Below are 26,182 nucleotides of genomic sequence, written 5' to 3'. Positions count from 1 at the left end.
AGCAGATCCTCCAGCCCCAGTCGAGCCTTTGCATGAATGGAGCCCTGGCTGACACCATGACTGCAATCTCATGCATGGGAGACCCCAAGTCAAACACAGCAAAGCTGCTCCTGAATTCCTGACCCCAGAAACTATGAAATAATACATGCTTATTGTTGGGTTAAACTGCCAAAGCTTAGGGTAGTTTGTTGTGCAGTGCAATAGATAACTAGGAGGGCTTCCCAGGTGGGTCACTGGTAAAGAATCTACCTGCCAATGCATGAGACCCACATTTGATCCCTGGGTCGGGAAGATCCCCTGGAGTTCTCCCCTAGCTACCCACTCCAGTATTCTTGCTTGGAAAAATCTCATGTATAGAGGAGCCTGGTGGACTACAGTCCATAGGGTGGCAAAGAGTTGGACACGACTGAGCAACTGAGCACAACAGATAATGAATACATCCTACTTACCTAAATCCCTGAGAACATCAAGGGCTCCCTTAAATCCTGTCGTCTACAACACTGTGGTCCCCACTGCCCTTTCTCTACACACCCAGAACACCTAGTCTGAATCACATAATCCCATGCCTTATGCCTAACTGTCAACTTCCTTCTGTTGTTTCATGGGCAAGTCTGGCCTCCCCTGCTACATTTTAAGCTCCCTGGGGTTAGGGTTCATATTGTAGTCATCTCTTTTGTTCCTTACAGCAATTAACTTGGGGTTGGGCATGTCACTGCAGCAAACATTTGTTGACTTGATCCAGCTACACATAGAGCCCTGGGCAGCCAAAAGAGTTGCCTAGAAAGACACGAAGCCAGAAAAGAAATTGCACCAGGGAAAAGACATTGACCCAGGGCATTTGTTTCCTCTGGTAAACTGCAAGAAAAGAGCTGCTCTCTGTCCACGTCCCAAAAGGGCAGAGAGGTATACCAGCTAGCAGGAAGGCCCTGGCTATGAGGGTAGAGTGTGGCTTTTTTGCCAGGAGAACAGAGGTGTACAATGGTAATACTGGAGGATGCTGGGTAAAATGCCCAGGTTGTTGCTAAGCCAAGTGAGGAGCCAAAGGGTGATTCCCTGTCAAGGGGCCAGAGCTGGCAGAGAAAAGGGAGCCTCCCAGAGAGAGGGAGGAGCAAGACCCCCCTGCCCTGCCCCTGGCTTGGAGCCCCTGTGGGAAGAAGCCTTTGGCTGATGTGCCAGCTTCACTGTTGCAGGCGCGTCTCCGCCCCCCCTGCCTTGCTTCTCACTACAAAGCACTGTGCCATGGGGCAACTGGAGCAGGTGGTGGTGACTGGGAAAGAAAGAAAGGCGGGAGGGAGAAAGGGAGACCCTGGGAAGGCACAAAATCTCTCTGGGAGAACATTCCAGTGGACACACTGCCAGGCAGAATTACCAGACAGAAGCATCAGCATGTGCTGCTGAGTGTCAGGTGGCTCGTCACCTTTGTGTGGGATGGAGTCATGTGAGTGGGGAAGAGCAGGGGATGAGGACGTCCACCTTCCACCAGAGCTGCTCCGGGTGGCACCGTCTTCCTGCCTAGCCTCGCCCTACCCCAGCATCACCTGAATGCAGACAGAAGCCACCCATTCACAGGGTGGAGGCATATGGAAAGGGTAGGTGCTGGGGGTGCCCCAGGGGCAGCCAGGCCTGCCTCATGCCCCAGGTCTGTCACTCGGACCACCAAGTAACCTCGAGCAAGTCCCTGAACCTCCCCAAACCTTGGTTTCCTCACTATAAAATGACGACAAGAGGGCCCACCTCTGACAGCTGCTGTGGGACCTGAGTGTTTGTGTGAGCAGAGCACCTGGCCCAGAGCAGACGCCCCGGTTCCTGCCTTGGCCCCTCTGGAGTCTCCAGGAGCTGGCCCTGCTACCTGGCCTTCCTGTGTCTCTGTCCCCTCATTTTTGCCTTGGTCTAAGCTCAAGGGTTTACACCAACCTCAGAGACAGCACTTGACCATTATCAAAGCCTTTCACATCCATTGCCTCCTTTGCTCCCCTAAGCACCCTTGTGGGATGGAAAGGACTGGAAGTATCATCTCCTTTTTTTAAAGATGAAGAAATAGGCTTGAGCACTTTGTTTGCGCTGAAATCAGATTCCAAAACAAGGATGGGGGACTTGAGCACCTGGGTCTCCTACCTTTTGCCAGTGCCACTCAGGGACCCTGCTCTGGAGCTGGAAAGAGCCATTAGAGTCACAACCACCTAAACCAGCTCATACGACCTTTTGATTTTTGGTTATCAAGACAAACACATATTACAGGCAAACATCTGAACCTGAGCCTCGCATCTCTCAAACATCCTCGCACCTCCAGGATGAGAGGATCGTGGGAGTTTCTTTTTTTCAATTGCATGGTGTGGAACTGAACACCAATGCCATGAACATCAGAACCCAAAGAGACATCAGTTTTGAACGGGGTTCTAGTGCCCTTGCTTGGCTATGGATTGGTAGGCACTCATGAGAAGCACAGAAACTGAGGAGTGGAGTTGGGAAAGTACAGATATGACCAGTCCAAGTGGAATTCCTTCAGCCCCACCCTCAGGCAACCTTTGTCTGGATATCAACATCCCTGCTTCTACAAATTGTTTTCTACCTTGATTGACTCAGAAAACTTCCTAATTGGTTTCCAGTGAGTTAAGCCCAGACAAAAGCTTTTTGATTGGACGTTAACAAGCTATTCAGGCTAACATTCTGCCATATTCTTTAACTGTTCCCTTACTCTAAGCAGATCCAAGGATTGTTGAGGCAAATTCATCCTGGGCCAAACCCTACAGTTTGTAGATGCTTATTATTAGCTCTGACTTCAGTACCCGTTCTTCAAATCTACAGCCCAACCCTTCTAGAATTAGTTTAAAACACTGTAATAAATATGAGTTAATTCAATCCCCCCATGCACTCACTCGGGCTTCCCTGGTGGCTCAGACATTAAAGAATCCGCCTGCAATGTGGGAGACCTGGGTTCGATCTCTGGGTCAGGAAGATCCCCTGAAGGAGGGCATGGCAACCCACTCCAGTATTCTTGTCTGGAGAATCCCATGGACAGAGGAGCCTGGTGGGCTATAGTCCATGGGGTCGCAAAGAGTTGGACATGACTGAGTGACTTACACTTTCACTTTTTCTGTTCATGCACTTACTCACTCGCTCAGAAGACTGTTCCTCAAATGGGAAACACGCCACCCTAGCCCAGTCTCCACCCCCAACTTCTCTGGCTGATAACATACCTTTGCATCTTCTGAGACCGTCACCATGTGCTTGGTCTTGCACTTTCGTTTTCCTGATGGCTTTTCTGAATTTTCAAGGCAGGCTGGCTCCTCAAGGTTGTTTGGGAGGAAACCATTTGGTGAATCTGAGATCCCCTGGGCTTTGTTGGGCAAGAGAAGGTTCCTGTTCCGGAGGCGGTGCTCTGGGCTCTGGGAGGAAGTCTTCTGCTTACGGGCCTTTAAATCTGCAGGAAAGAATGGATGTCAGGGAAATGGCACACAGAAAAGCAACGCCTTCCTCTAAGTTGAATCAGAGGACTTTGGGGATTAGAATCTCAGGACAAAGTTGTGTAACTATTCCCTACCAGTATCTGGTGCGGGGCTGCCTATTCCACTAGATGCTTCTCGAACAGACACTGTGCTTCCACATCAATGTCCCTCCCCTCCAAGCAGAAGACAACTCCCAGCCTTGCTAGCAGGGGGCGGCCCATCTGGCTGTCCCAAAGATGAGGGTCTATTTAAAAGGAAATCAGAACTTTCCCAGCATTTCCCCCCTTTGTCTCTTTCTCCACTCCAATATGAAACAAAGCTAGCAGCTCTCCTGAAGTGAAGCATGTAGTACACTAGGGGCGAGTAAATGGGAGAAGGCGTCCCTCACAGCCTTAGCTCTACCCGCCTGTCTGCCCTGTTGGTCTCTCTCCAGGCACACAAAGATGAAAGTGGCACAGAAACTCCCTGAAACCAGAAGCTGCCACAGGCCAACTTAACTGAGGGGCAGTCACAGAAACCTGCTGCCCTCTGTAGCTGGAAATCAAGTCACTGGGGCATACTGAGCAACATCTCTAGTTCTAGTCATAGCTCGCTGAAGAGAGCACATTCCAATTTCCAGAAGGCCTGCTGGGAACTCCATACGAAGAGCTTCATAAAGCAGGGTCAGTCCTAAGCCCCATGGGGTGGGGCTGGACAGATTGAGTTGATCCTTATCTCTTAACATGACTGTTACATGGCATGGCCATTAGCTGTGTGGTTGCTGAGGGCAGGTCATAATCTCCAGGAGCCTAGTTTCCACGTCTGTAAAATGAGGAGGATAGAATCCACACCACCCTTTTATAAAGTGTAAGGCATCATTACTGTGTTAGTTAAGTGTAAGCATTTAGGCAGGACCATGCCCATGTAGTCTTTATCTCCCCGCCAGGACTGGCCACCATGCCTAGTGAACAGTGAAAGATGAATATGTCTCTGAAGGAACTGCAGCCTCAGTTTCTCCAAGTTGTGAAATGAGGGGGTTGTGCAAGATCCAAGAGTTCTCAACCCACCTCCCTTGACCTTGGCTTCTCTTATGTGTCACATTGCCAAGGGCAGACCTAGATGGAGGAGCCATCATCACAGCATGAGGAATTCTCCACAGGTCACACAGAGCTCTCAAAAGGCCAGCTGTCACAGCCCCCCATTCTCCCAACTTTCCCTAGTCCACCAGTGGGTCCCCACCTCTGCCTAAGAACTGCTGTGCTGCTGTTTACAATAGCCAGGACATGGAAGCAACCTAGATGTCCATCAGCAGACAAATGGATAAGAAAGCTGTGGTACATATACATAATGGAATATTCCTTAGCTATTAAAAAGAATGCATTTGAATCAGTTCTAATGAGGTGGATGAAACTGGAGCCTATTATACAGAATGAAGTAAGTCAGAAAGAAAAACACCAATACAGTATATTAATGCATATATGTGGAATTTAGAAAGATGGTAATGATGACCCTATATGCAAGACAGCCAAAGAGACACAGATGTAAAGAACAGTCTTTTGGACTCTGTGGTAGAAGGCAAGGGTGGTATGATTTGAGAGAATAGCATTGAAACATGTATATTATCATATGTGAAACAGATCACCAGTCCAGGTTTGATACATGAGACAGGGTGCTCAGGGCTGGTGCACTGCGATGACCCTGAAGGATGGGATGGGAAGGGAGGTGGGAAGGGGGTTCAGGATGGGGGACATATGTACACCCATGGCTAATTCATGTGAATGTATGGCAAAAACCACCACAATATTGTAAAATACTGAGCCTCCAATCAAAATAAATTTTTAAAAAAAGAACTGCTGTACTGGATGGCTTCTAATGGCACTTCAAGCCAGCACACTATTAACCAGGCCTTTTAATGTAACCAGTTTGGGCTGACGCAAAAGAGGAAGGAACAGAAGCGAGTCTTGTGAGGACCTCAGGAAACATGGGGAAGCCATATTACAGCATTCAATGCCGCAGGAAAAGCAGCAGCCCCTTCCCATGTCCTCAGGGCAGGGTAGGCTCTGGAGTTTATTCGACACTGGTGGAGCACCCTCATGGTAGCACCGAAGGGAACTGGGAGTGAAGGTAGCAGGTATGTGAGTGGCAATGGTTCTTCTTATCCCCTCTGCAAATCAAGGAGAGACCCAAGCCCAGGATGAAAAGAAAGATCATGAGGCTCACATGGGAGTTGTCTGGTCTAGTTTGGTCTCTGCCTGACTCTGTGATGTCAACCTGAAAGAGGGGAGTAATAGGAGGAAGTGGAGCTTCTGGAGAAGACAGATGTTTGCCAGGCAATTCCTTCAAGAAGAGTTAGCATCACATATAGAGAAGATCATAGGCCAAACCCAACAGACTCAACTCAAAACCCATAGATACACACATGGAGGGAGAATGATCTGGTTTCCAAACACTGGAGGTGACCCCACAACCAGTAGGATGCCTTGCCGAGTGAGTAGTGCTCCTATGCTTCTGGGGGTGGTTATGTTGAAGCTGTCAAGAGTGCTGTGGTTATACAAAAGTGAAGTGAAGTTGCTCAGTCATGTCCAACTCTTTGCGACCCCATGTTTTGTAGCCTACCAGGCTTCTCTGTCCATGGCATTTTCCAGGCAAGAGTACTGGAGTAGGTTGCTATTTCCTTCTCCAGGGGATCTTGCCGACCAAGGGACTGAACCTGGGTCTCCCACATTGTAGGCAGATGCTTTTACTGTCTGAGCCCCAAGGAAGTGGTGATACAAAAGCTCCTCTTTATCCTAACAGAAGTGGCTGAGGCCAACTGCTTGACAACTCACTCCTGACCAATCAATCCATCATGGCTCTGGCAGAAAAATGGGAAAGTCATCCCTACTCTCACACGGTTGACAAAAACTGGCTCAATTACTCTCTTAAGTATGAGGATAGATATAATATACATCTCTACTTAAACAGGGCCAGAGATGAGGGTTAGCCTTCTTGGCATTATAGCAAACCCAGAATATACTACCCACTCCAACATGGTTGTTCAGTTTTCACTAATAATGAGACTGCAGATATTTACTAGCAGCTCAGGATGAATACATTATAGGAGACAATCAATTGTTGCTTCAAGGGCAGAGGTCAGAGAAAGAGAGTGAAAGACAGAAGTGTTTTCACTGAACCCAGAGATGTGCTTTTCGCTCATCTAGAAATCCACTACAGGAATGGGCCTGAAGAGCACTTAACAGAACAAACTGGTATCGGCCTTGGTGACAGTCTGTGCCTCCGTGATTGCGTATTATAGCATCTGACGTGGCCAAAGAGAGCCTGGTGTTCTCCTCGGGCTCCCCACCTTTCCAGCTCAGGTCCGACAAAAATGATGCCACCTCGGGTCATGTCAAAGCTTCACTCTGCCTCACTAACCTTTGTGGCTTTAACCAAGAAAGCCAAGTTGTGCCTGCTTCTACTTGAACTTCTTACGCTGGGCTGAGGAAACCATTGTACTTCTTTTTAACTTTAGGGGCTGGAGGCATCCCAGGAAAGGCAGCCAATGCCCTCTTTCTTCTCGGACCTAGGATTCTAGGAGAGAAAACCCAACCTCCCACGAGACCCGACTCCCTCAAGCCAACCAGAGAACTGCCTGGTAACCAAGGACATCACTGTGGCCATGCCCACATGTTCAGATTTATATATCTATATATATACATAAAACTGGAGGGCTTGGGCATACACGTCCTCAGCTCACCTGCAGGTCAGTGGGAACTTATTCAATCTCAACCCCAAGCCAAGACCTTGGGATTGCAGTTGAGTGACCCCCTCTGGCAATTGGCACTCATAGCACCAGGTTTCTCTGGGTGCAGAGGCCTTTGGCAGGTGGAGAGGAGGCAGGGGTGGGAGTACCCATGATGCCTGAGGGTCCCCAGAAGCCAGAGTCACTGTGGCTTGGGGACAGGTGACAGCAGCTGCCTGGGGCAGCAGCCCCTGGCCAGACTTACCTGCTCTCCCTTTCCGCCGCTGCTCTTCCTCCTGCTCCGTCAGGTACTCCCCAGTCTGGTATTTTCGGCTCTTCTGCCGTCTCCGTTTCTTCCTCTTCACCAGGCCCTCCTCCTCGTCCTCCTCCTCCTCCTCATTGGTGTCCCACATTTGCCGGGCAGCCTCTGTTCTCCAGGGCATCTCCCGGGCTCGCCATAGGTGCCTGCGGCCCTGGCTTAGCAGGGTCTTATCTTGGGCATGGTGGCTGCGATACTGGGTGTCCCGCTGGGTCTTTCTCACCTTTCGACGCTTGGCCGGTGTGGGAGTCACTTCCTCTTCCTCCTCTGTGGGGAAGACTTCCTGGCATCCCATGTCACTGTCTGCCATACCAGCAAAGGAGCTACAGATGCTTCCTGCGGGTGGGATGTACAGAGGACGGTCATGCATCTCTTCAAAGGACTAAGAGTTTGGTGTCGAAGCAAGTGCCCTGGATTAGGAGCCAGCAGGTCTGGGTTCGAGTTCAGGCTCTGCCAGTTATTGGCTGTATGCTCTGGGAAAGTTCCTTCACTTCTGTCTCCTTGTCTATAAATTGAGAATACTGTTCTGAGCCTTACTGACCTCACAGGACTGTTCAGAGGCTCAAATGAGATAATTCACTCCAAAGCGCTTTACACAGTCCAATGGTTACACAACTGTCGAGTATCCACACCACACACCCTTCCTCATCCGTGCTGCCACTTTCATTCATTCCACCAACTCTTACTTAGTGCTTACGAGGTGCCAAGAGTTGTGTGAGGGGCAGGAGAGGGCCACAGGGTTTAGTAGAGGGTAAGGGAGGGCAGACTGACATGGCACCCCACCCCGGCTCACTATGTGACCCCCAAACTTGCTGACAGATCCACCCTGCGCAAGTCGAGTTATCTCTGAAGGCTCTCAGGAAAAGTGAAGCAAGGAGCCCCTTTCCTGTGACAGTCTGGCTTAGGCCCGCCCAAATGCTCCAGAGCCAGGCCCTCTTCCCTTACATTGACCCCACCTTCTATTGAGCAGCCACGAGTCCAGGGGTGGAGCTTTCTCCCCAGCTCAGCTCCACCCCCACCCCGCTGCAGCTGTGCCTCACCGCTGGGCAGGCACTTCCTCTCCTCTCACCACCACCCCAGGACGATGGGACCTTTCCTGCCCTCTTCTGCCACTGGCCGAGAGGCCATTTTCCTCCCAACTCCTACCCTCAACTCTGCTGACAAGCGCAGTCCTAAGCTGGCCCGGCTCAACGGTCCAGGAGATCTGACATCGTCCTTGGACGTGGCTCTGAGACACCACCAGTTTTCTCTTAAGACCCAGCTATTAACTCAGCAATCCCCAAACCCAAGTGAGGTCAGCAGAAAAGAAATGGTTCAAGGGAATTCCCGGGTGGTCCAGTGGTTAGGACTCCAAGCTCTCACTGCTGAGGGCCTTGGTTCAACCTCTGGTTGCGGAACCACACGGAGCAGCCAGAAAAAAAGAGAAGAAATGGTTCGAGGCAAACAGAGTGGCACTGGACCAAAGCTTCAAGTCCCTCAGTCAGACCACTTAAAGACAGCAAATGTCCAGCAAACTTTCCATTATACAGACCAGGCAGGGAACGCAGTGTTCTAGTTAATCTAATATTCTGGTTAATACAAATCACCATAGAGATCACCCAGGGATCACCAATTTCTAAAGAACCAAATACACTATGCTGTGTTTAACACTAAAATGGCAATGGCTGTAACGTAATTGCTCTTTGATGATTCAGAGGACACTTCAGGATTTGTCAAGGCCTCCAGGCTGTCATTACAGACCCCAATTACCAGCGTGCTCTCTGTGTGTGGAGGTGCTCGTTAACAGAATGTCAGATAACTGAGTTTACACTGTGCCTGCTTCTCCATTCCATTCACTTTGCCTGGATATCTGGGTGAACCCAGGCAACCATTTCTAGCGCTAAGTACCAACTTAGAGGCTAGCAGACAAGAAGAGCGCCTGACAAGAGCCATCCTTTCTTAGACACTGGGGGCTGACTAGTACAAATTCAGGGGACCAAGTGTGATTCTCCTAGCCCTGACGACTCAATGACTGTTTCCAATTTTGATGATGCTTGTCACATGGGGCAAGAGGAGAGAGGCCCAAAGATTAAAATGTCTGTGCTGGTAACTGGCCCCAATAATCAAGAGATGCCAAGGCCTGGAGTAGAACCAGTTTTCCTGAGTGGCACAGGCTTTTCGTCTTTCCACCACTGGCTGCCAATAAGAGGTGTCAAATCCCTGTTCTCAAAAGCTAAGCAAATCGTCCTAAAATTGTGGGCAATGACCCAGCTCCTACCCTAGCCTCTCTTGTCTCTGCAGAGAGCTGGGCATCTTGGCACAATGAATGAAATTCCCACCTCTCCACTTAGGCCGATGGCAAAATGGCTCCACCAGATTTCTACCTCTCTGCGGAGAAGTACCAAGATGGGCCTCAGCCTCAGACTCACTCACCAGACTGACTGCGCGTCCGGGTGCTGAGGACCACAGGGATGAAGTCACGGAAACTGCTCTTTGCTTTCTTCTCTAAGGAACCTGGAGTGGTGTGCAGTTTCAGGGCAGAAGGCAGAAATATCACAATCAGAGTCTCAGCACAGGAAAGCCCCCCACCCTTGCCCTGAAAGGCTCAGATGGAAAGCTCAAGGGAGGGTTTGTGTTCTGCCTGCATTACATTTATTAGCTCCCCCTATGCTGCTATCAGGGCTTCCCTGGTGGCTCAGTGGTAAAGAATCCATCTGCCAATAGAGGAGATGTGGGTTTGATCCCTGGGTCGGGAAGATCCCCTGGAGAAGGAAATGGCAACCCACTCAGTATTCTTGCCTGAAGAATCCCATGGACAGAGAAGCCTGGTAGGCTATAGTCCATGGGGTTGCAGAGTTGGACATGACTGAGCACACCTACATGCTGCCACCATTTAAGTATCTCTTTTAGAAAAGGAGCTTTTCCTGGCAGTTTTTGAAAACTGGGAGTTGGGTCATTTTGGCTGACACCAAAAAAGGAAATGCATGGCATCAATGACCTGGCACACCACAGAGTGGAAGGCCTGGCTGCCTGGACGACTGTGAGGCTGCTGCACCACCCCAAAATTCTAACTGAGCTGGAATAGGTCCCAGAGAAGGGATCTTGGGGGACTGAGCAAGGCAGGAAGATGGGAGCAGGACGTGGCAGATGGCAGAAAGCTGCTATATAAGAAGAGACTATAAAGGGGCAGGCCATCTCAGACAGGAAGGCTGTGAACACAGGCTACTATGGGCGGGACTACGCGGGCTTCTCTCTGCAGAGGATGCCAAGGAACTATCACTGGCATAGCACATGCATTACGTACACACCTCCCTGCCCCAAACATCCTGTATGTCCCTAAACAATAAGGGTTTACGATTTCTCTAGCCATGCTAGCTAGTTAATTTTTTAACCTTTATAATGGGAGTTTCCAAATATACCAAAGGTAGAGAAACAGTGTAAATAATCCCCCTTCGGCCTCAATCCTCATTAAAGCCGTTTCTTCTCTGAGCCTAGACCCACCACAGGCTAATAGGCTGGCTACTCTGGGGTTGGACTGACTCTTGTGTGTCTGAAAAGCACCACTTCAGAGTGTGCCTTACTCCAGCAACCAGGGTGAGCAGCCCTGCTCCTGTCTCTCTTCTCCTTCCACTTTCAGAGGTGTTAATGATCTCCCTCTCCTCGAGTGAGCAAGCCCCACTTTCCTGGTCAGTGTCAGAGGCCCTCCTCCCCACCCCAGTCTGCCATAGGGATCCCCCTGCAGCCCAGAGAGAGGGCCAGGACACGCGCCAGGCCTACCTTCCTCATGGCCGTCAGCTCGTTTTCCTGGAGACTGGGACTCTGGCTTTGTTGGCTTCCGGTGCTTGTGCTTTACCCTGACTCCATTGTGCTCTTTTCCTGAATCTGGAGCCCCCCTGGGGCTTTTCTTGGTGGGTTCCTGGGGGTCACTAGGTGGCTTCCGGCACTGCGGAGAGGTAGATAGTGTCAGGTCCAAGGTCAGCTTCCCATCTTAAGAATGTTCTCTTAATGTTGAGCCCTGTGCCCTGATTCTGAAACACAGACATGAGCTGCCCAGGAATGGGCTGGGGGAAGGGGCAGCCCTCTGCCTTCTACAGTGGGCTACAGAGGCTTTTTGGACCCAATCCAGTGCCCTAGCTAATCCCCATAGACATCCATATCCCACCATTTTAAACAGGTCCACAGAGTCCGCATTCACAAGCCGAGTAAACGCCCAAAGTAATTTGAAAAGGTGCAAAGTCAGGCCCCATACTCTGTCCGAACAGCAACAGAGAGACCGACAGAAAACAAAAATGCCTCTTCTGCAAGTTGGGTGACTACATTGTTCAAATAACTTCACTGTGAATAGTATCGACACCAACAACTGAAAATAATTCTTGCGTGGGCCAATTCAAGAAAAATTATCTATTTTCATGTATAAATTAATACTAGAAAAAAGATTCCACTAAGGCAAGAAGAAAAGTCTGCCACGGGAGCCATTCTAATCTCCCCGTACTTAGGAAAGACAATGAAAAGCCTCAGGCATTTTCAACAATGCCCCCTTACACTTTGTGGCCCTTTCACCTTTTCCAAACACTCTCTCTACCATTCGATCTGTTATTCTTAACAACTCTGCAAGGAAAAGCTAATAATCACCCTTAGTGAAGAGATGAGGAAACTGAGCCTCCAGGGTAAGAGGTTAAATCATTTGTCCAGGGCAACACAGCCCAAGGTGTCCACTTGCCTCAGGGGCCACCAGGAACCAGGCCAGCCTGCAAGTTAACTGGTGTGTGCCTGTGGTGAGAAAATGGCCAAGCTGGGACCAAGACCCAGGGCTCCTAGCACCCAGGGCAGGCCCCTTCACCTCCATTCTCATTCCTCTCTTCTTCCTTCTGTGCTTGTGTCTCCACTGACTATGCTTGGCTCCACGCATACCTACTGCCTGGTGCCTGAGACAGTCACCATGGTCATGCTTATGCACTGTTAGGATACTCTGAGCCTAGCAGTCACATATTCTCACAAGCTCTGAGATCTCTCCACGCCATCCAGCAAGAAATAGGGCAGAATTGCAGTGTCCAGGGAGTGTGGAATAAGCAAACCATTTTAACAATGACACAAGGAAGAAAGGCAGAGTGGTTTTCCCCTTAAGCAGACCTGCACACCACCTTCTAGAAGATTATCACGATCCAGCTCCAGCTAAGGGGATGGCAGATATCTTACTGATGGAGCATCTTCTAGCAGTGGTTGGCAGGGGGACTCCACAAAGTCACCAATCCCCGTCAAAGTCCAGGGAATCCTGCTATCCCATCAACTCCTCCTGCTTCTTACCTAGTGGAGGGCTGAGCTGGAAATTCAAGTTCAGTTTCTCCCTTCACTTGCTGCAAGTTCCTACAAACCAACGTGTTAGGAGAAAGAAAGACATAGGGAGGAAAGAAGATGGGCACCAGCTGCTTCAAGTGTGCCCTTCAGGTATAGTCAGAAAACAACTCCTTCAGGTCATGGGGGATAAAGTTCAATGCACATCAATTTGAACATGTCCTATTTATTTCTGTATATCATTTTTAGCTGGCTCTTTCAAGTACAGATCATTAACCTTTACTTCCTAAGATAAGACAAAAACAAGCAGAACAGAACATCTAGACGGGATTCCTGTCTGCATGTTCTGCAAGGGCACACTTCAACTTAGGCAATAAGTTGGGATGGTGAGGAGACCATGTAAAATGAATGTTCTGGTCAACAGAGTGTTGAAAGGTTTTCTAAAGAATTTTCCAAATGATAAGGAGACCACCAGCACCAGACTGAAGGAGAATTTTCTTTGCTGATGATTCAGAGGTCCTTCAGGAGTCTCCAGGCCTTGGGGGAGGTGGTGTAGGAAACAGGAGACTGTGTTGTTTCTTTTTAAAAAATAACTTTCTTTTTTTTAGGTCACATTGGTTTATAACATTGTATAAGTTTCACACACTTAACATTATATTCCTACTTCTGTATATACTCCAGAGACTATTCTGATTCTTGGCCATACCCTGAAAGGGGCTGTTTTGAACTGACCCCTGATTTTAGTTTTGCTAATCAATGGTTTCTTCCTCAGGAAGATGGAAAGTAAGAAAAGAAAGAGCCAAGATATTTGCTTTCCAGAAAAATGGACATTTACTAAATCATTACAGGCAGTTGCCAAGGGCTGCTTCGAGGCTCCTGACCCTGTAACTTTATTCTCTGCTCTCTGCATCTGTCAGTGCACCCTGTGAACTCTTCATTTTATATAGGAAGGGGTGGTGCCTGTCTGCCAGTGAGTCACCTGTGAGACATAAGCTCCAGGAGGGCGGGGACCACATCTATCCTATTTGTAATATTAACAATATCAATAGCAGCCACCAACACTTCCTGAGCACTTAACTATCTGCCAGGTACTGTTCTAAGCATCTACACATATCACTTCATTTAATAATTTTTTAACAACAGCTTTGTTGACATAATTTATTGAGATATATCATATATTAGTAATGTTTGTAATTCAACTGTTTTTAGTACAGTCACAAACATGTGTAAGGATCATCACTATCTAGTTCCAAAAGTTCTTTCCTCACCCCAAATGGAAACCCTGGACTCATTAAGCCATCTCCAGTTCCTTGTTCTCTCCAGCCTTAGGCAACCACTCATCTATGTCCTGTCTCTATCAGTTAGCCCATTCCGGCCAGTATACATCATCACTGGGTGAGAAAAACCCACCCAAACTCTATCCCCAGTGTTCTTAACCTGGAGTCCATGGGTGGGCTTTGGGGCATGGGTTGGGTCTTTGAGCCCCTTGAAATTATCAGCAAAATTATGAGGTCATGTTTCTGAGGACAGGGTCTGCAGCTCTCATTAGCTTCTCAAAGTGTTCTATGGTCCAACAACAACAACAACCAACTAAGAACTTCTGCACAGACAAATTCACAGTGCTCTAGCTAGAAATCTATTCAACATTCAATTTGAAGGCTTGTTAACATAACCTCAAATTGCTCTGTATCTTGAATAAGCCCTATCCTCAACTGCTTCTAGAATCTCCTTGATCACTAGTGGCCTTCAGATACTTTTTGGAGGAACACCAGATTCAGGTCAAGTCCTCTTAGCCCCGCTTTCTGCCTAGAACCCTGCCATCCTCCTTAACCTATTAAGAACCCAGATCCAGATGCTCTGGACATCAAATCTCTAACGGGCTGAAACCCAAAGCTACCACCCCAAGCATTAGGGGGATAGGAAACTGGTGGATGAGCCCAGAAGCTGAACTGGCTCTGGCCCCTCAAAACTCCAAGCTAATCCTAAGCAGGTTTACCCAGTGGTGCAGGGAGCAACCCTGTCAAGGGCTCCTTCCCTCCCTGGGTCCCAAATTCTCAAGGCCATCAGTTATCTTAGAAAAGGAAAAGGAAGAATGGCTATGCAGCAAAGGGCCTGTTATTAATTTCCCTCCCTGTATCGTATCATACTCTTCCGCTTTCCATCCTCATCTGGGACAATGGTTTCCTCAGCTGCAGGGATCATTTCCCACAGCCTATAAAATGCAAACTCCACCCCCACCACACTAAAACATTCTATATGGAGAATGTACCTTGGTTAAGTGTCATGATTCACTTTGCACAAGCCTTGCAATCACTTTGCTTCACAGATCTACTCAAGAACACTGCATGAGGTTGACATCTGCAGGACAAAGCAGACCACTGGTATCTCGGCCCTGCCCTCAAACTCAGCCCAGCACTCACCTTGGGTCCGTGGGAACTTCGGACCAGGACCTTGGCTTGTGGCTGCTGTTCCTCACCATCCTTCTCTTTGCCACATTTCATTTTCTTGGGTGGCGGAGATTCGGACGCACCATCACTCACCACAGAGTCTGGTTGCCACTTGTTCTTACAAGCAAAGACACCTATACTCTCCTGTTTCACTCGAGCCTGCCCTGCCTTACTCCGCACTTCCACTTGGCCCCTCGGGGTAGCTGCTGGGAGGCCATCGGCCCGGAAGCAGGTGGCTAAGTTGAAGACCACGTCACCATCCACCTTCTCCATCTTCACCCGGCCCAGGTCCACCTGGCTTCCGAGCTGTGGAAGCTCTGTGCTAGCGGCCCTGGCACTGCTGGGAACCACGTCCAGGATGAGCTCCTTGGGGCGGCTGTCATGAGGTAGCAAAGGCAGCTCGGGCATCTTGTGCAGGTTCTGGGGGGTGGCCAGGACCAGCTCGTGGGACATGTAGGTGGCCAGCACTTGGTTCTTAGGCTTTGTCTCTCCGGCCAGCTTCAGGCCACAAGCCCCCTGGGGGCCTTCCAGCTTAGGAGTGCTGTCGGGGCAGAGGTGGCTCTCTGGTTCCCCAGGCCCCTGAGTCACTCGCAGGTCCCCACTACTAGGCTGCACAGACAGCGCCAGGGTCCCTGTCTGAGGGCTGAGAGTCAGGAGGACAGGGTTCACTTGTTCCTCGTAAGGCTTGGCAGCAATGCGGCAGGTTTTGTTCTTTGTGCCCGTATCCTGCTCGGGAGCAAAGGGGCCCCCGGGCCGTGGCGGCTGCCCCTCAGGAAGCCCATGCATGGCCTCACTGGGGCCAAGGGATGGCACACCAGAAAACTCAGAAACGACGCTGGTGGGCCTGATGGGCACCCCCTGGCTGGGGGTCAGCTGCCCAGCACTGGAGATGCCAATGGAAAGCAGAGACGCCTGGTGGTACGGTGACCAGCCAACAGGCAGGACCTGGGTGCTGGTGGGTTTCCCGTTGACTGAACACCGTGGGTAAATGTTTGCCGGCCCTGTGGGCTTCCAGAGTGAGAGCTCCTTGCTTTGGCACCCTGGCAGCCCAGGGGCGATGCGGGCAGGGGTGTAACGTTTGACTGTGCTTGGCGGTCCCTCAGTCCCAGCCTGGCTGCTCTTCTTGCCACAGGGGGCACCAGTGCCCTTGGGCTCACCCTGATCAATGATGGAGATGGGTTCCTGCTTGGGGAGATGGCGGGGATCTCGGGTGAGGCCCAGGTTGGGGTCTTTGTTCAGCAGGAGGGAGGCGGGCACCGGGTTGGCCACACCCACATAGGTGCCCGGAATGGTGCTGATGAGTGCAGTGGAGTTCTTCACCCAGGTACTGGGGTCCCCGTTCCTCACAATCTCAGGGAAGATGACAAAGGGTGAGGAAGTGGAGCCCAGGCATGAGGTGACACTGCTGCCAGCAGCTTGGGTCGTGCGCTGGGACCTAGACAGGACGGTGGAGAGCAGGGCCTTGCTGCTGGTGTGCACAGGGGTCAACACGGGCATGGGCGGCGTCTTGCGCTGGTTCGGCAATGGGAGCTTCTGTCGGTTGGACTTGGAGGAGAGGTCGAGGGGCATCTCGCTGCACTCAGGTGGAGAGGCCATCTCTCGCTCCAGCTGTGGAGGTGACTTGAGGGGAGAGAAGGTGACGGAAGTCCCTTCTGTTTGCTGCTCCACGCTGCCTGGCATCTTGGTGGGATGCGGTGGGGCTGAGCTCCCGCTGGGGGCTGGCAGCAGAGGCTGCGGTGGTGGAAGCACCTTGGCAGAAGCAGTAGACAGGGATGTGTCTGCCAAAGGCCCGGGGACCCCATCGGGCGCAGGCTGGGTGCTGGTGCTGCCTGATGGGGAAGCGCAGGGGAGCCTGTTCACCTCCAGAGACACCAGCTTGGACTCTGATGTCAGGGGCCGGGCCACAGAGAATGCATACGGGTAAGACCGCAGCTCTGGGGAGGCCAGCACCCCAGGAAGACACCTGTCCTGCAGGTAGGATGGCAGGACGGGGAGCGTGAGCGTGGAGGAGACTCCCAGGGTGGTTGGCAGTGTAGCCACGCTGAGTGGCTGCCCACAGCTTGGAGGCGGGATGTATACCAGCGGCTGGCTTGGGGTCAGCACTGTCCCCGGCTGAAAGGACAGGGGGACTTTTTGCATAGCTGGTGCCTGAGCTGCAGGGAAACATACTCGACTCAAACTGAAGGAGGCTGGGATGGGGGCCGAGGTGGGAATGGCAGTAGGTGTGGCAGGCGGCATGGGCGTGGGGGCTGGAGTGAAGATCGGGGCAGGGGTGGGTGCGGGCACTGGCGTGGGAGCAAAGGCAGGGATGAGGGTGGGGGTAGAAGGTGGGCCGGAGGACGGGGTAGGTGTGGGCATCGGCACCGCTGGAGGGGCAGGAGCTGCCGGAGGGGTGGACGCTGGCATGGGGGCCAGAACTGGAGTGGGGACAGGTGCAAGGACCAGGGTTGGAGCCGAAGGGGGCACAGGAGCTTGGATCAGAGCCAAGGGAGGAGCCGAAACTGGGACTGAGAGGGGGGTTGGGGCTGGAGCCGACATGGGGACGGGGCCCGACGGGGGGGCAGAAGCGGGCACAGGCACCAGGACCGAGGCTGAGACCGAAAGGGGGTTCGAGTCAGAAATAAGCGTGGGCACTGAGGGTGGTGCTGGGGCCAGAGCCGGGACTGGCGCTAAGGGAGGGGAAGGAGCTGGGACCGAAGCGGCAACCTGGACGGGAACGAGCCCGGAGTGGGGGACCGGGGCGGGGACCGAGAGGGGCACCTGGAATGGGTCTGGAACAGACGGGGGGACGGAGGCCGAGCTGGGCGCCGGCGGGCAGATGGGGGCTGGCAATGGACTGAAGTTAGTGGTCACCAGAGGCAGGGTGCCCTCCACGGGGACGCCAGTTCCCAGAGTTGCCAGAATGAAAGTATTCTTCTCCCCGACGCCATGCCGCGAGTCCAGAGCCTTGGCCCCAGCTGGCGAGCAGTCCACCTGTTTGCTCATTTGGCTGCTAAGGGGAGTCCAGGAGCAGTCAGCAGTGTCGTTGCCAGCCTCGGGGCCGTCAGGAGCAGAAAGCTTGAGCCCGTCTCCTGGGCTGCTCAGGGACACCAAGGGGCCCCCTGTCTCAGCCACACTCCCAGTATAGTCCATCTGGGGCTGGGCGTCATCAGGCCTGTCTTCTGACTTGGGCCCGAGTTTTTCTGTTGCACTGCCATCTGGGTCTGCCCCCCGGGCATTACTGCCACTTCCAACTGTCGTGAGCTCCACCTGCAATGACAGAGTAGAAAACCTGTCTTAACTAGCTCTCTGTAGGTCGTGAAAGGCTCCTGAGGCCTGGAAGGGGCGACTGCTGGTCCTCTTTGCAACTTGGCAGAAGCAAAGTGCAGCAGGCTGATTTTTGTCTCACATGCACCAACTCCTGGGAAGCACCCCGGTTCTGCCTGGCCCCGTTCAGGGAAGGCAGGCTGGCCACCATGCCTGGGTGGTTCAGCTCCACCCTTCAGCAGGTGGCATGTGGCTCTGCATGGCCCCTTACCTTGGAAAAACTGCTGACACAAAACTCCTGAGATCCAAAGCGCTGGCAGTCACCTGTCGTGGACTCCTCATCAGAAAGAGGTGCTCTTCTAGCATGGGAGACACAAGCAGAAAAACGACATGAGGCCAAGCCTTCAGGCCACCACCATCTGCCCCAGAACACCCCCTGCCTGCCTGGGTTCACAGAAATCCTTCTTGTCTCACTTCCCTTATTGGCTTGAGGGAGACCACAATAAACTTGGGGGAGGGGGTCCAGGCTGCAAACCAGAGCCTCCATGCCCAACTTTTCAAGTTCCTACAAAGGAAAAGTCCCGATCTGACCAGACTCCCCTCTCTGGGCTGTGTCCAGTTTTCTAGGGCTCTCACCAGCGGTTTGGAGGACCCCAGCACCTCCGCCTTGTTCCTAGAGCTTATCCATCAAGGTGACCATGCAGAAAGTACTGAGCAGTGCCAAGAGGGGAGAGATGTAACTCACAGGAAATCTCAAAAGGCACGCAAACCGCTTTTCTCATAAATGTAGTCTTATTTAAGTCTGTAAGGAAAGCTGGCTGCAGGCTTCATAAGGGTAACCCTTTCCTAAAACAAATAACCACCTCCATTGTGTTTCAGGTTCTAAATCCAACTCTCACCTGTCCACCTGACAGGCTTGCCTACAGCAGATGCACGTTTATTAGCACACATAATGACACTGATTTGAGGCAGGTCACTGGGTGTCAAGGGGCATCTCAAGGGCATGACTTCTTTCCCTCTAGGATACCGGTGAGCTCAGGCCAGCACCCTCCTTCCTACCTTTCTGCTCTTCCTTGCATCCCATTCCCCACCAGCTTCCCCCTCTCCCCTTGGCCTCCCAGCATCCCAAAGGGAAGGAAGCCTTCAAGACAACAGACCCTAAATTCAAGCTGGTATATTGCAGGGGGAAATGCTCAAGGCCAAAGCAAAGGAGGTTCCCAAAGGCCAGGTTCCCAAAGGAGATAAACTCCACTGTACTTTCACCTTCTAAAAAGTCTTCTGTAAAATTTGGGTTAAGAATCTTAGAAAATGGGATTTGTTATTATTCGGTTGCTCAGACATGTCTGACTCTGCAACCCCATGGACTGCAGCATGCCAGGCTTCCCTGTCCTTCACCATCTCCTGGAGTTTGCTCAAAGTCATGCCCATTGAGTCAGTGATGCCATCCAACCATTTCATAGAAAATCGTGTATCCTGACCCCCTCCCTGAAAAAAGGTCAGCCTGGGAGGGTGACGTTGGAGAGAGGATAAAGCCCACAGGAAACTTGGTGTCTGAAGTACAGAATGTGCCTCTGTTGCCCTAGGGAAGACACTGGTGGGGCAGGGGTGGGTGGAGTGGGTGAGTGGAAGGCTGAGGTGCAACAACAGAGCTCTAGCACAAGCACTACGATACGGTTCCCAGGGCGCAAACACAGGAATGCTCTGTGCATCTCCGGGGAGCCAGACTGCCTTGGGGTTTGCCATCCTCCTATTTCAGAGCCTCTTCCTGAGCTCTGCCACAGCCAGGGAAGAAGCCAGCGCCTGCCTCACCAGCCACCCTGACCAAAGGGCAGTCAGGGTGTCCCCAACCCAAGCCCCATAAGAACTAACTCCTTCCCTTGCACTGGAACAGGGAACCACTGACACACCCCCAAACTGTACCTGGGGCAAGAGGAGCAAAAAAGGCAAGGGGGTCGCCACAGGCCTCTCCTCATCTTTTCAGGGCTGCAGAAGGGACTAACTGAGGGGAAAGGCTTGTTCCCTTTAAAAGGCAGCCAGGCTGGCAGAAGTGGGAGGGTTTCACTGCTGGCAATGGACTGCTGGTGACAAATAGCAGGGATCAAAAGGAGAGACAGGGCTGGAGACACAGTTGGGGGTCCCGAGGAAGGCGAGGAAGGGGGAGCCTGAGGGAAAGGGAAAACATGCTTGGACATCAACCCCTGAGAGCCCAGGAAAGCAAGCCCAATCCCCAGCTTCAGGCCAGGGGTGAAGCAGGGTTCCAGGGCTGGTTCTGCGGGGACAATGGTGGTAAGGGAAAAGGAGCGGCAGGGACCCACGCTTGGACAACCCCTCATAAGGTATCGCAGAGAGGACACACTGTTTCCATATCCCCCCTGCTGATGATACAGAGGGGAGCTAAGCTGCATACTCGGTCCTGCTTGCTCGGCTTTCACCCTATATAAAGTCACCCTGAAAGTAGAAACTCTGCCTTCAAAGATAGCCACCAGAGAAGTGTGGAGCCACTGGCCCAGAGACTCTCGAGGTGGCCGCAGCAACAGCGATCCTGCCGACCAACAAGGCTCTGGGAAAATGTCCTGAGGCCACGTTTCAAGCCTTCTGAGGAGAGGAGTGTGTAAAGCCAAGCAAATGTTAAACTGCTCCATTGACAGAAGAATGTGAGACATGGGAGGGGGTGCAGGGGAAGAGCCAGGTCAACCGAGCAAGATTAGGAGGGTGCAGGTAGCGGGGAGAAGAGAACAGGAGTCAAAGCAGGCTTCAATCAGGACTGAAAATTGATCCCACTGTTTCTTCCCAACAGAGATGACCCTAGGCTGTTATGCTCAAGGCTTTGTTGAACTTAAACCAGAACCTGTCATAACCTTTCAGGGCTGTCTGCCTAATTATTAAGGGCTAGCACCAGTGTCAAACCAGACCTTTTTCAGTTCCTGTTGGGCCTTAACTACATGGCACATATCTTGCTCCTTGGATCCCAGCTCCTGCAGACTTTCCCCGCCTCAAATCCCATCACACCCCAAGACTGCCTTTATTCCAAAGTTCCCCACAAACACACGGTGTGACAAACAGCCCTCACCTGAAACTCCTACTCATCCTTCAAGCCCTGGCTCAAATGTCACTGCCTCTGGGAAGCCTTCCCTTCTTTCCCCAGGAAGTTTTTGATTCTTGCCTCTAGACTCCCACTGTACACGCCACTCGACAGCACTTAGCACCAATGTCCCATGACAAATGGTTTGCTCTGACTGAGTTTAAAAAATGTTTGGTGAATGAAGTCATGAATGGGTACAAGAAAGGAAGCAAGCAAGCAAGCAAACAGAGGGATTTAGCTGGAGGCTGGTCTAGAGTTGGCCAGCAAAAAGCCCTGTCCCCTGTTTCTACAGTCCCCAACTATATCTGAGGAGCTGGGTGGGCTTCTCAAACCTAACTTTAAGAATTAACCCCCAGATGTAGCTTTATATTCCAAATAGCTAAATTCTACAGGTGGTAAAGGGCTGATGAGGAAGATGGTTTTAAATAAGGTGAGATCACCTTTTGGAAATTAGCTGTAGCATGGCCTAGGCTGGAGCAGGAAGGCAACAATAATGGGTAGACAAGGTCAAAAGTTACAACACTTAAAAGGTCATCTTAACCACGTGGAATATTTGGTACTTGAACATCCCAAGAAAGGTCCATAAGAAGTGAAAATCAAGTTTGGTTCCAACTCATGGTCCTTTTTCAGTGGGGATTTAGAATAGACAGTAAACCCAAGTAACTTGTCCATTGATTTTTTTGAAGGCTCTAGTCTAGATCTCTACATCAAAGTCTCATCTGCTTATAACTAGTTGCCAATGAACACTCACACAAATCAATACCACCACTCTGCCTTCCCCACATCATCTCTTAGTTATTATCTAAGGACACACCTCATATGCAAAGGAAAATATCTTTCTTGCACAGATCCTAGAAGAATTTTGTCTTATTTTCCTTGAACTTGACTTTTATATTCTAAAATTAAATTCCTTTTAAGTCCATCTCTAACTCATTCTTCTGTGTAGAGAGCATTAAACCATCAAACACTAATGGCTTCAAAAAAAATAAAAAGGTCTATTCTAACCTGAACCTCAGACAAGTACACACTTCTCCAGTTAAGAGCAGAAGAAGGAAGATAGCCATCCCTTTTCCTTTCAAAATTACCCATACCCCCTCCATGCACACACCTCCAAGATTTCCCCAAGGAAATGCCAGATCTTGAATCCAATGAAAAGTCATATTGTTCTGTGTTCTAGGTGATTGATTTGACATATTTGGATTTCAGCAGTCAATATATTGACTAGCATGGGGGAGCCATACCTTCTCTAAAAATGGGAGAGACATTGCAACCAACACACACAGCTCTTTTGCCAAGAGTTAGGAAAAGTCAAATGTAGAATCTGAAGCCCATTTTGAGTGTTCTTCATATGGGGTATGATCAGAAATGGCACAGCTTGGTCAACCCAGTATTTGGTGAACAGAAAACTGAAAATGCACACAGATCCAGCAGGCATCACCAACTTTCAGTTTCCTACGAAAACTACGTCAAGCAGTCTGATCGTCCTTTGATATTTTATAAGTATCTCACTGCAAATCATCACTAGCCAGAAAGTGCTGATCGCCAGAATACCCACTAACCATTTCCAGTATAAAGCTGAATAATAAAACTGTCTTTCTTCCAGGCTTAGATCAAGGACCAAAAATATCTTACATGTATCCTTGAGCACAGAACATAGATGCAGCAAACAAAAACTGCAATTGCCTGAGCGTCCCTGTATTCCACAGTCTGACAGTTCTTAATGAGTAGACAAATACTAGTTGGCACAAGGTCATCTCTTGGCTTCCTCACTTCCACCTGAATAGGGACGGCATGGCAGAACAGGCCACTCTCACCGCCCAGCCCCAGCCCACCTCAGGAAAATCAGAAACAACCAACAGTCTCCTTCCCAGGGTTCTTCCTCTGGCCCTCTCACAGCTACCCTGCTGGGGAGCAGGGACAGCTCACTGGAAGCTGGCCACAGCCACCTTCCCAGCCTCCTCACCTCTCCTCGTTGATGCCACACATGCGAATCCGGTCAGAACTGGTCCAGTTGTGCACGCCGCTGTAGAGCGGTGCTGTAGAGATCATGACAGCCACTCACCACCAGCTAGGACCTGCTGTGGCCACTCCCCCTGGGGAAAAAGAACTCCCAAAAATCAAAACTTGTAACACAGACGGTGCTTTAACCACCTTTTAGGCGGAAACACTGAAACAAATAAAGGTAATTAGAGTGCCAAAACATTAAAGCCATCTCTCTCGCAAGCCTGACTGCTGTGGGAAATTAAGGTCCAAATGGGGACGAGGGAGCACCAAGCTTTCCAGGAATCCATAGGTTTCAGGATGGAGATGAGGATGCTGTTAATCACCTAGAGTGATTTTTAAATGATCTGAAAGACAGATATGCATGAGTATTTGAGGAAATTCAATCTATTTCAGACAAGTGAGATGACAGTATATTTTTCTACACACATTTAGCCTAACCAACTACAATTAGAGGGTCATTCCCATATATGAATAGTGCATTGAAAGACTACTGGGGAATCTTTTTCTCGTCAGCTCTCTAATCCATGAGTACTGAAGTATTTGAGTGACATTGCCAATTTAAGCTCTCCAGAGGAAGCACATGCTTGCTTTATAAGCCCTTCCAAACTATTCTAATTTCAAGTTAGGAGTCATATAGATATAATGCATATACCTAAGCTGGTTTAAAGCGCCCTTCAAATCAGATAACATACTCCTTGTGCTCTGACCACAAACAAGCAGACGGAAGACAATGCTCCATTAAGACTTGCACATGTCTGTCCTTGTCTCTCCTATCAGTCTGTCATCCCTATGAGCTACCACCCCCTTCACCAGCCGGTGTTGGGCTCTCACTACTGACGACCAATGCAAAGCCAATTCACCTTCCAGAGAAATCGAGGCATCAAGAGAAAGATGTTTATCCAATGAGCTTGTCTTGAGATCCTCAAATTCGAGTTAACTTATTAGCTAAAAGCCTTATTCATCAAAGCTCAACTGAACAAAACCCTATGGTGATCAGAATTTTATGCTGTTCTCCACTGTGCAAAGAAGTAAATCATAGTAAAATACAGCTACCTTGGGGATTTGTTTCATTTATCCTTTATATGGGCTTCCCTAGTGGCTCAAATGGTAAAGAACCTGCCTGCAATGCAGGAGATCCAGTTTTGAACCCTGGGTCAGGAAGATAGCCCACAGAAAGGAATGGCTACCCACTCCAGTATTCTTGCCTGGACAATTCCATGGACAGAGGAGCCTGGTAGGCTACAGTCCATGGGATCGCAGAGTCAGACATGAGTGAGCAACTAACACAGAAATAACACATCCTTTATACAACTTTTGGAGATTGTCCATATTCAACACAATATCACTTATTTATTCAAAAATTATTTTTCAAGCACCTACTATGTGCCGCCACTGTCCAAGGTACCAAGGATGCAACAATTAAGAAAAAAGACAAGAAATCCCCGTGTTCATGGAGTTTATATTCTAGTGGGACGAGATAGCCAATAAACATGTTAAATGACTGTGTTACAGGATGTTAGAAGGTGATATAACAGGCTAAGGGGCAAGGCAATAGTGGGGGGCAAGGAGCAGAATGGGCTACAATTTATAAGTGGGTGATCAGAGTAGGCCTTGCTGAGGAGACATTTAAACATCCTGAAGGAAGCAAAGATGCGAGCCATGTGAACATTTGGGGAAGTGCATTCTACAGAGGAAACCACCTTGCACAGGTCCTTAAGGCAGGGGGTGCCTGCTAAGATCAGAAAAGAGCCCAGAGGCTGCAGAGCTGACGCAGAGGGAGCAGACAAGGGAAAGAGTCAGTGAGAGGAGAGCAGGGCCACATCCTCTCCTTGGACTTCCCCCTCCTCCTACCCCTGTTGCATAGGATAGCATAGGACACTCCTGCTTCGCCTCTTCCTTTATACTTGCCCCTTACCTGGCTTTACAGACCCTGCACCTGTGGGCTTCTCTCCTGCCACCCCAGAAACCTGGCCCTCATCTTACTAAGTCTCTCCTCACCTCTGCCATGTTCTTCCATCCCTTCCCCTTCCCTCCCTCTCTTCCTACCCGCCTCCTCTCTCTCCCTTCCCCCTCCTCTCTCAATCCCACTCTCCCATTTCTCTCTATTCCTCCTCATCATTCCCCTTTCCCCACTATTCTCCCCACTGTCTCTCTCTCTTCCCCTCTCCTCCGCTTCTCTTCTCCTTCTCTCTCCTTCAGTGTTCTTCCCTTCCCCCGCATCTCCTGCCCCAGTCCTTTCCCTCCTTTATCTCCCCTTCTTTATTTCCCCTTTCTCCCTCCCCATTGCCTCTCCTCCCCTCTATTCTTAGACCTCCAGCCTCAGCCTTTAGTCTCCCTCTCTGTCCTCCTGTCTTCCCTGCCTCTCCAGCTCAAGTCTGGCTCTCACTGGCTCTCCCCAACCCCCCCACCCTGCCTCCTTGTGTGTATGTGTGTGTGTGCACGCGTGCGTGTGTGCACGCGCGTGCACATGCACCCCACCAATCCTTCTCTCTTAGCTCAAGACCTCCCAGTTTCCGTTCACCCCTTGGGCACTGATGACTCCCAAATCTGTATCTCTAGCCCTGACCTCTCTCCTTAGACCCAGACCAGAATTTCCAGCTGCCAGCCACTTGCTGTTACTTAGATGTCCACCAAGCCCCTCAAACTCAGTGTGTCTCAAACTGAACT

The 26,182-nt window shown here is 50.5% G+C and overlaps 1 protein-coding gene across 4 annotated transcripts in view; it reads right to left on the bottom strand.

The window, feature by feature from the left end:
• BCORL1 (BCL6 corepressor like 1) overlaps positions 1-26,182 on the bottom strand; it is a 60,524-nt gene that overhangs the window by 17,895 nt on the left and 16,447 nt on the right. For all 4 annotated transcript variants that reach the window (XM_019956124.2, XM_070784040.1, XM_019956126.2 and 1 more), the window contains 7 exons: positions 23,475-23,604; positions 18,701-18,788; positions 15,157-18,432; positions 11,222-11,387; positions 9,878-9,958; positions 7,412-7,801; positions 3,198-3,421 (listed from right to left, as the gene is read on the bottom strand). In XM_019956124.2, the coding sequence (XP_019811683.2) occupies positions 3,198-3,421; positions 7,412-7,801; positions 9,878-9,958; positions 11,222-11,387; positions 15,157-18,432; positions 18,701-18,788; positions 23,475-23,560 (4,311 nt within the window). In that variant the 5' untranslated portion in view covers positions 23,561-23,604. The remainder of the gene's footprint in view (positions 1-3,197; positions 3,422-7,411; positions 7,802-9,877; positions 9,959-11,221; positions 11,388-15,156; positions 18,433-18,700; positions 18,789-23,474; positions 23,605-26,182) is intronic.

This window comes from Bos indicus, chromosome X, assembly GCF_029378745.1.
Source record: "Bos indicus isolate NIAB-ARS_2022 breed Sahiwal x Tharparkar chromosome X, NIAB-ARS_B.indTharparkar_mat_pri_1.0, whole genome shotgun sequence".
Classification (NCBI taxonomy): domain Eukaryota; kingdom Metazoa; phylum Chordata; class Mammalia; order Artiodactyla; family Bovidae; genus Bos; species Bos indicus.
The sequence above is the reverse complement of the archived record's forward strand: the minus strand, read 5'-3'. Positions and strand labels throughout refer to the sequence as shown.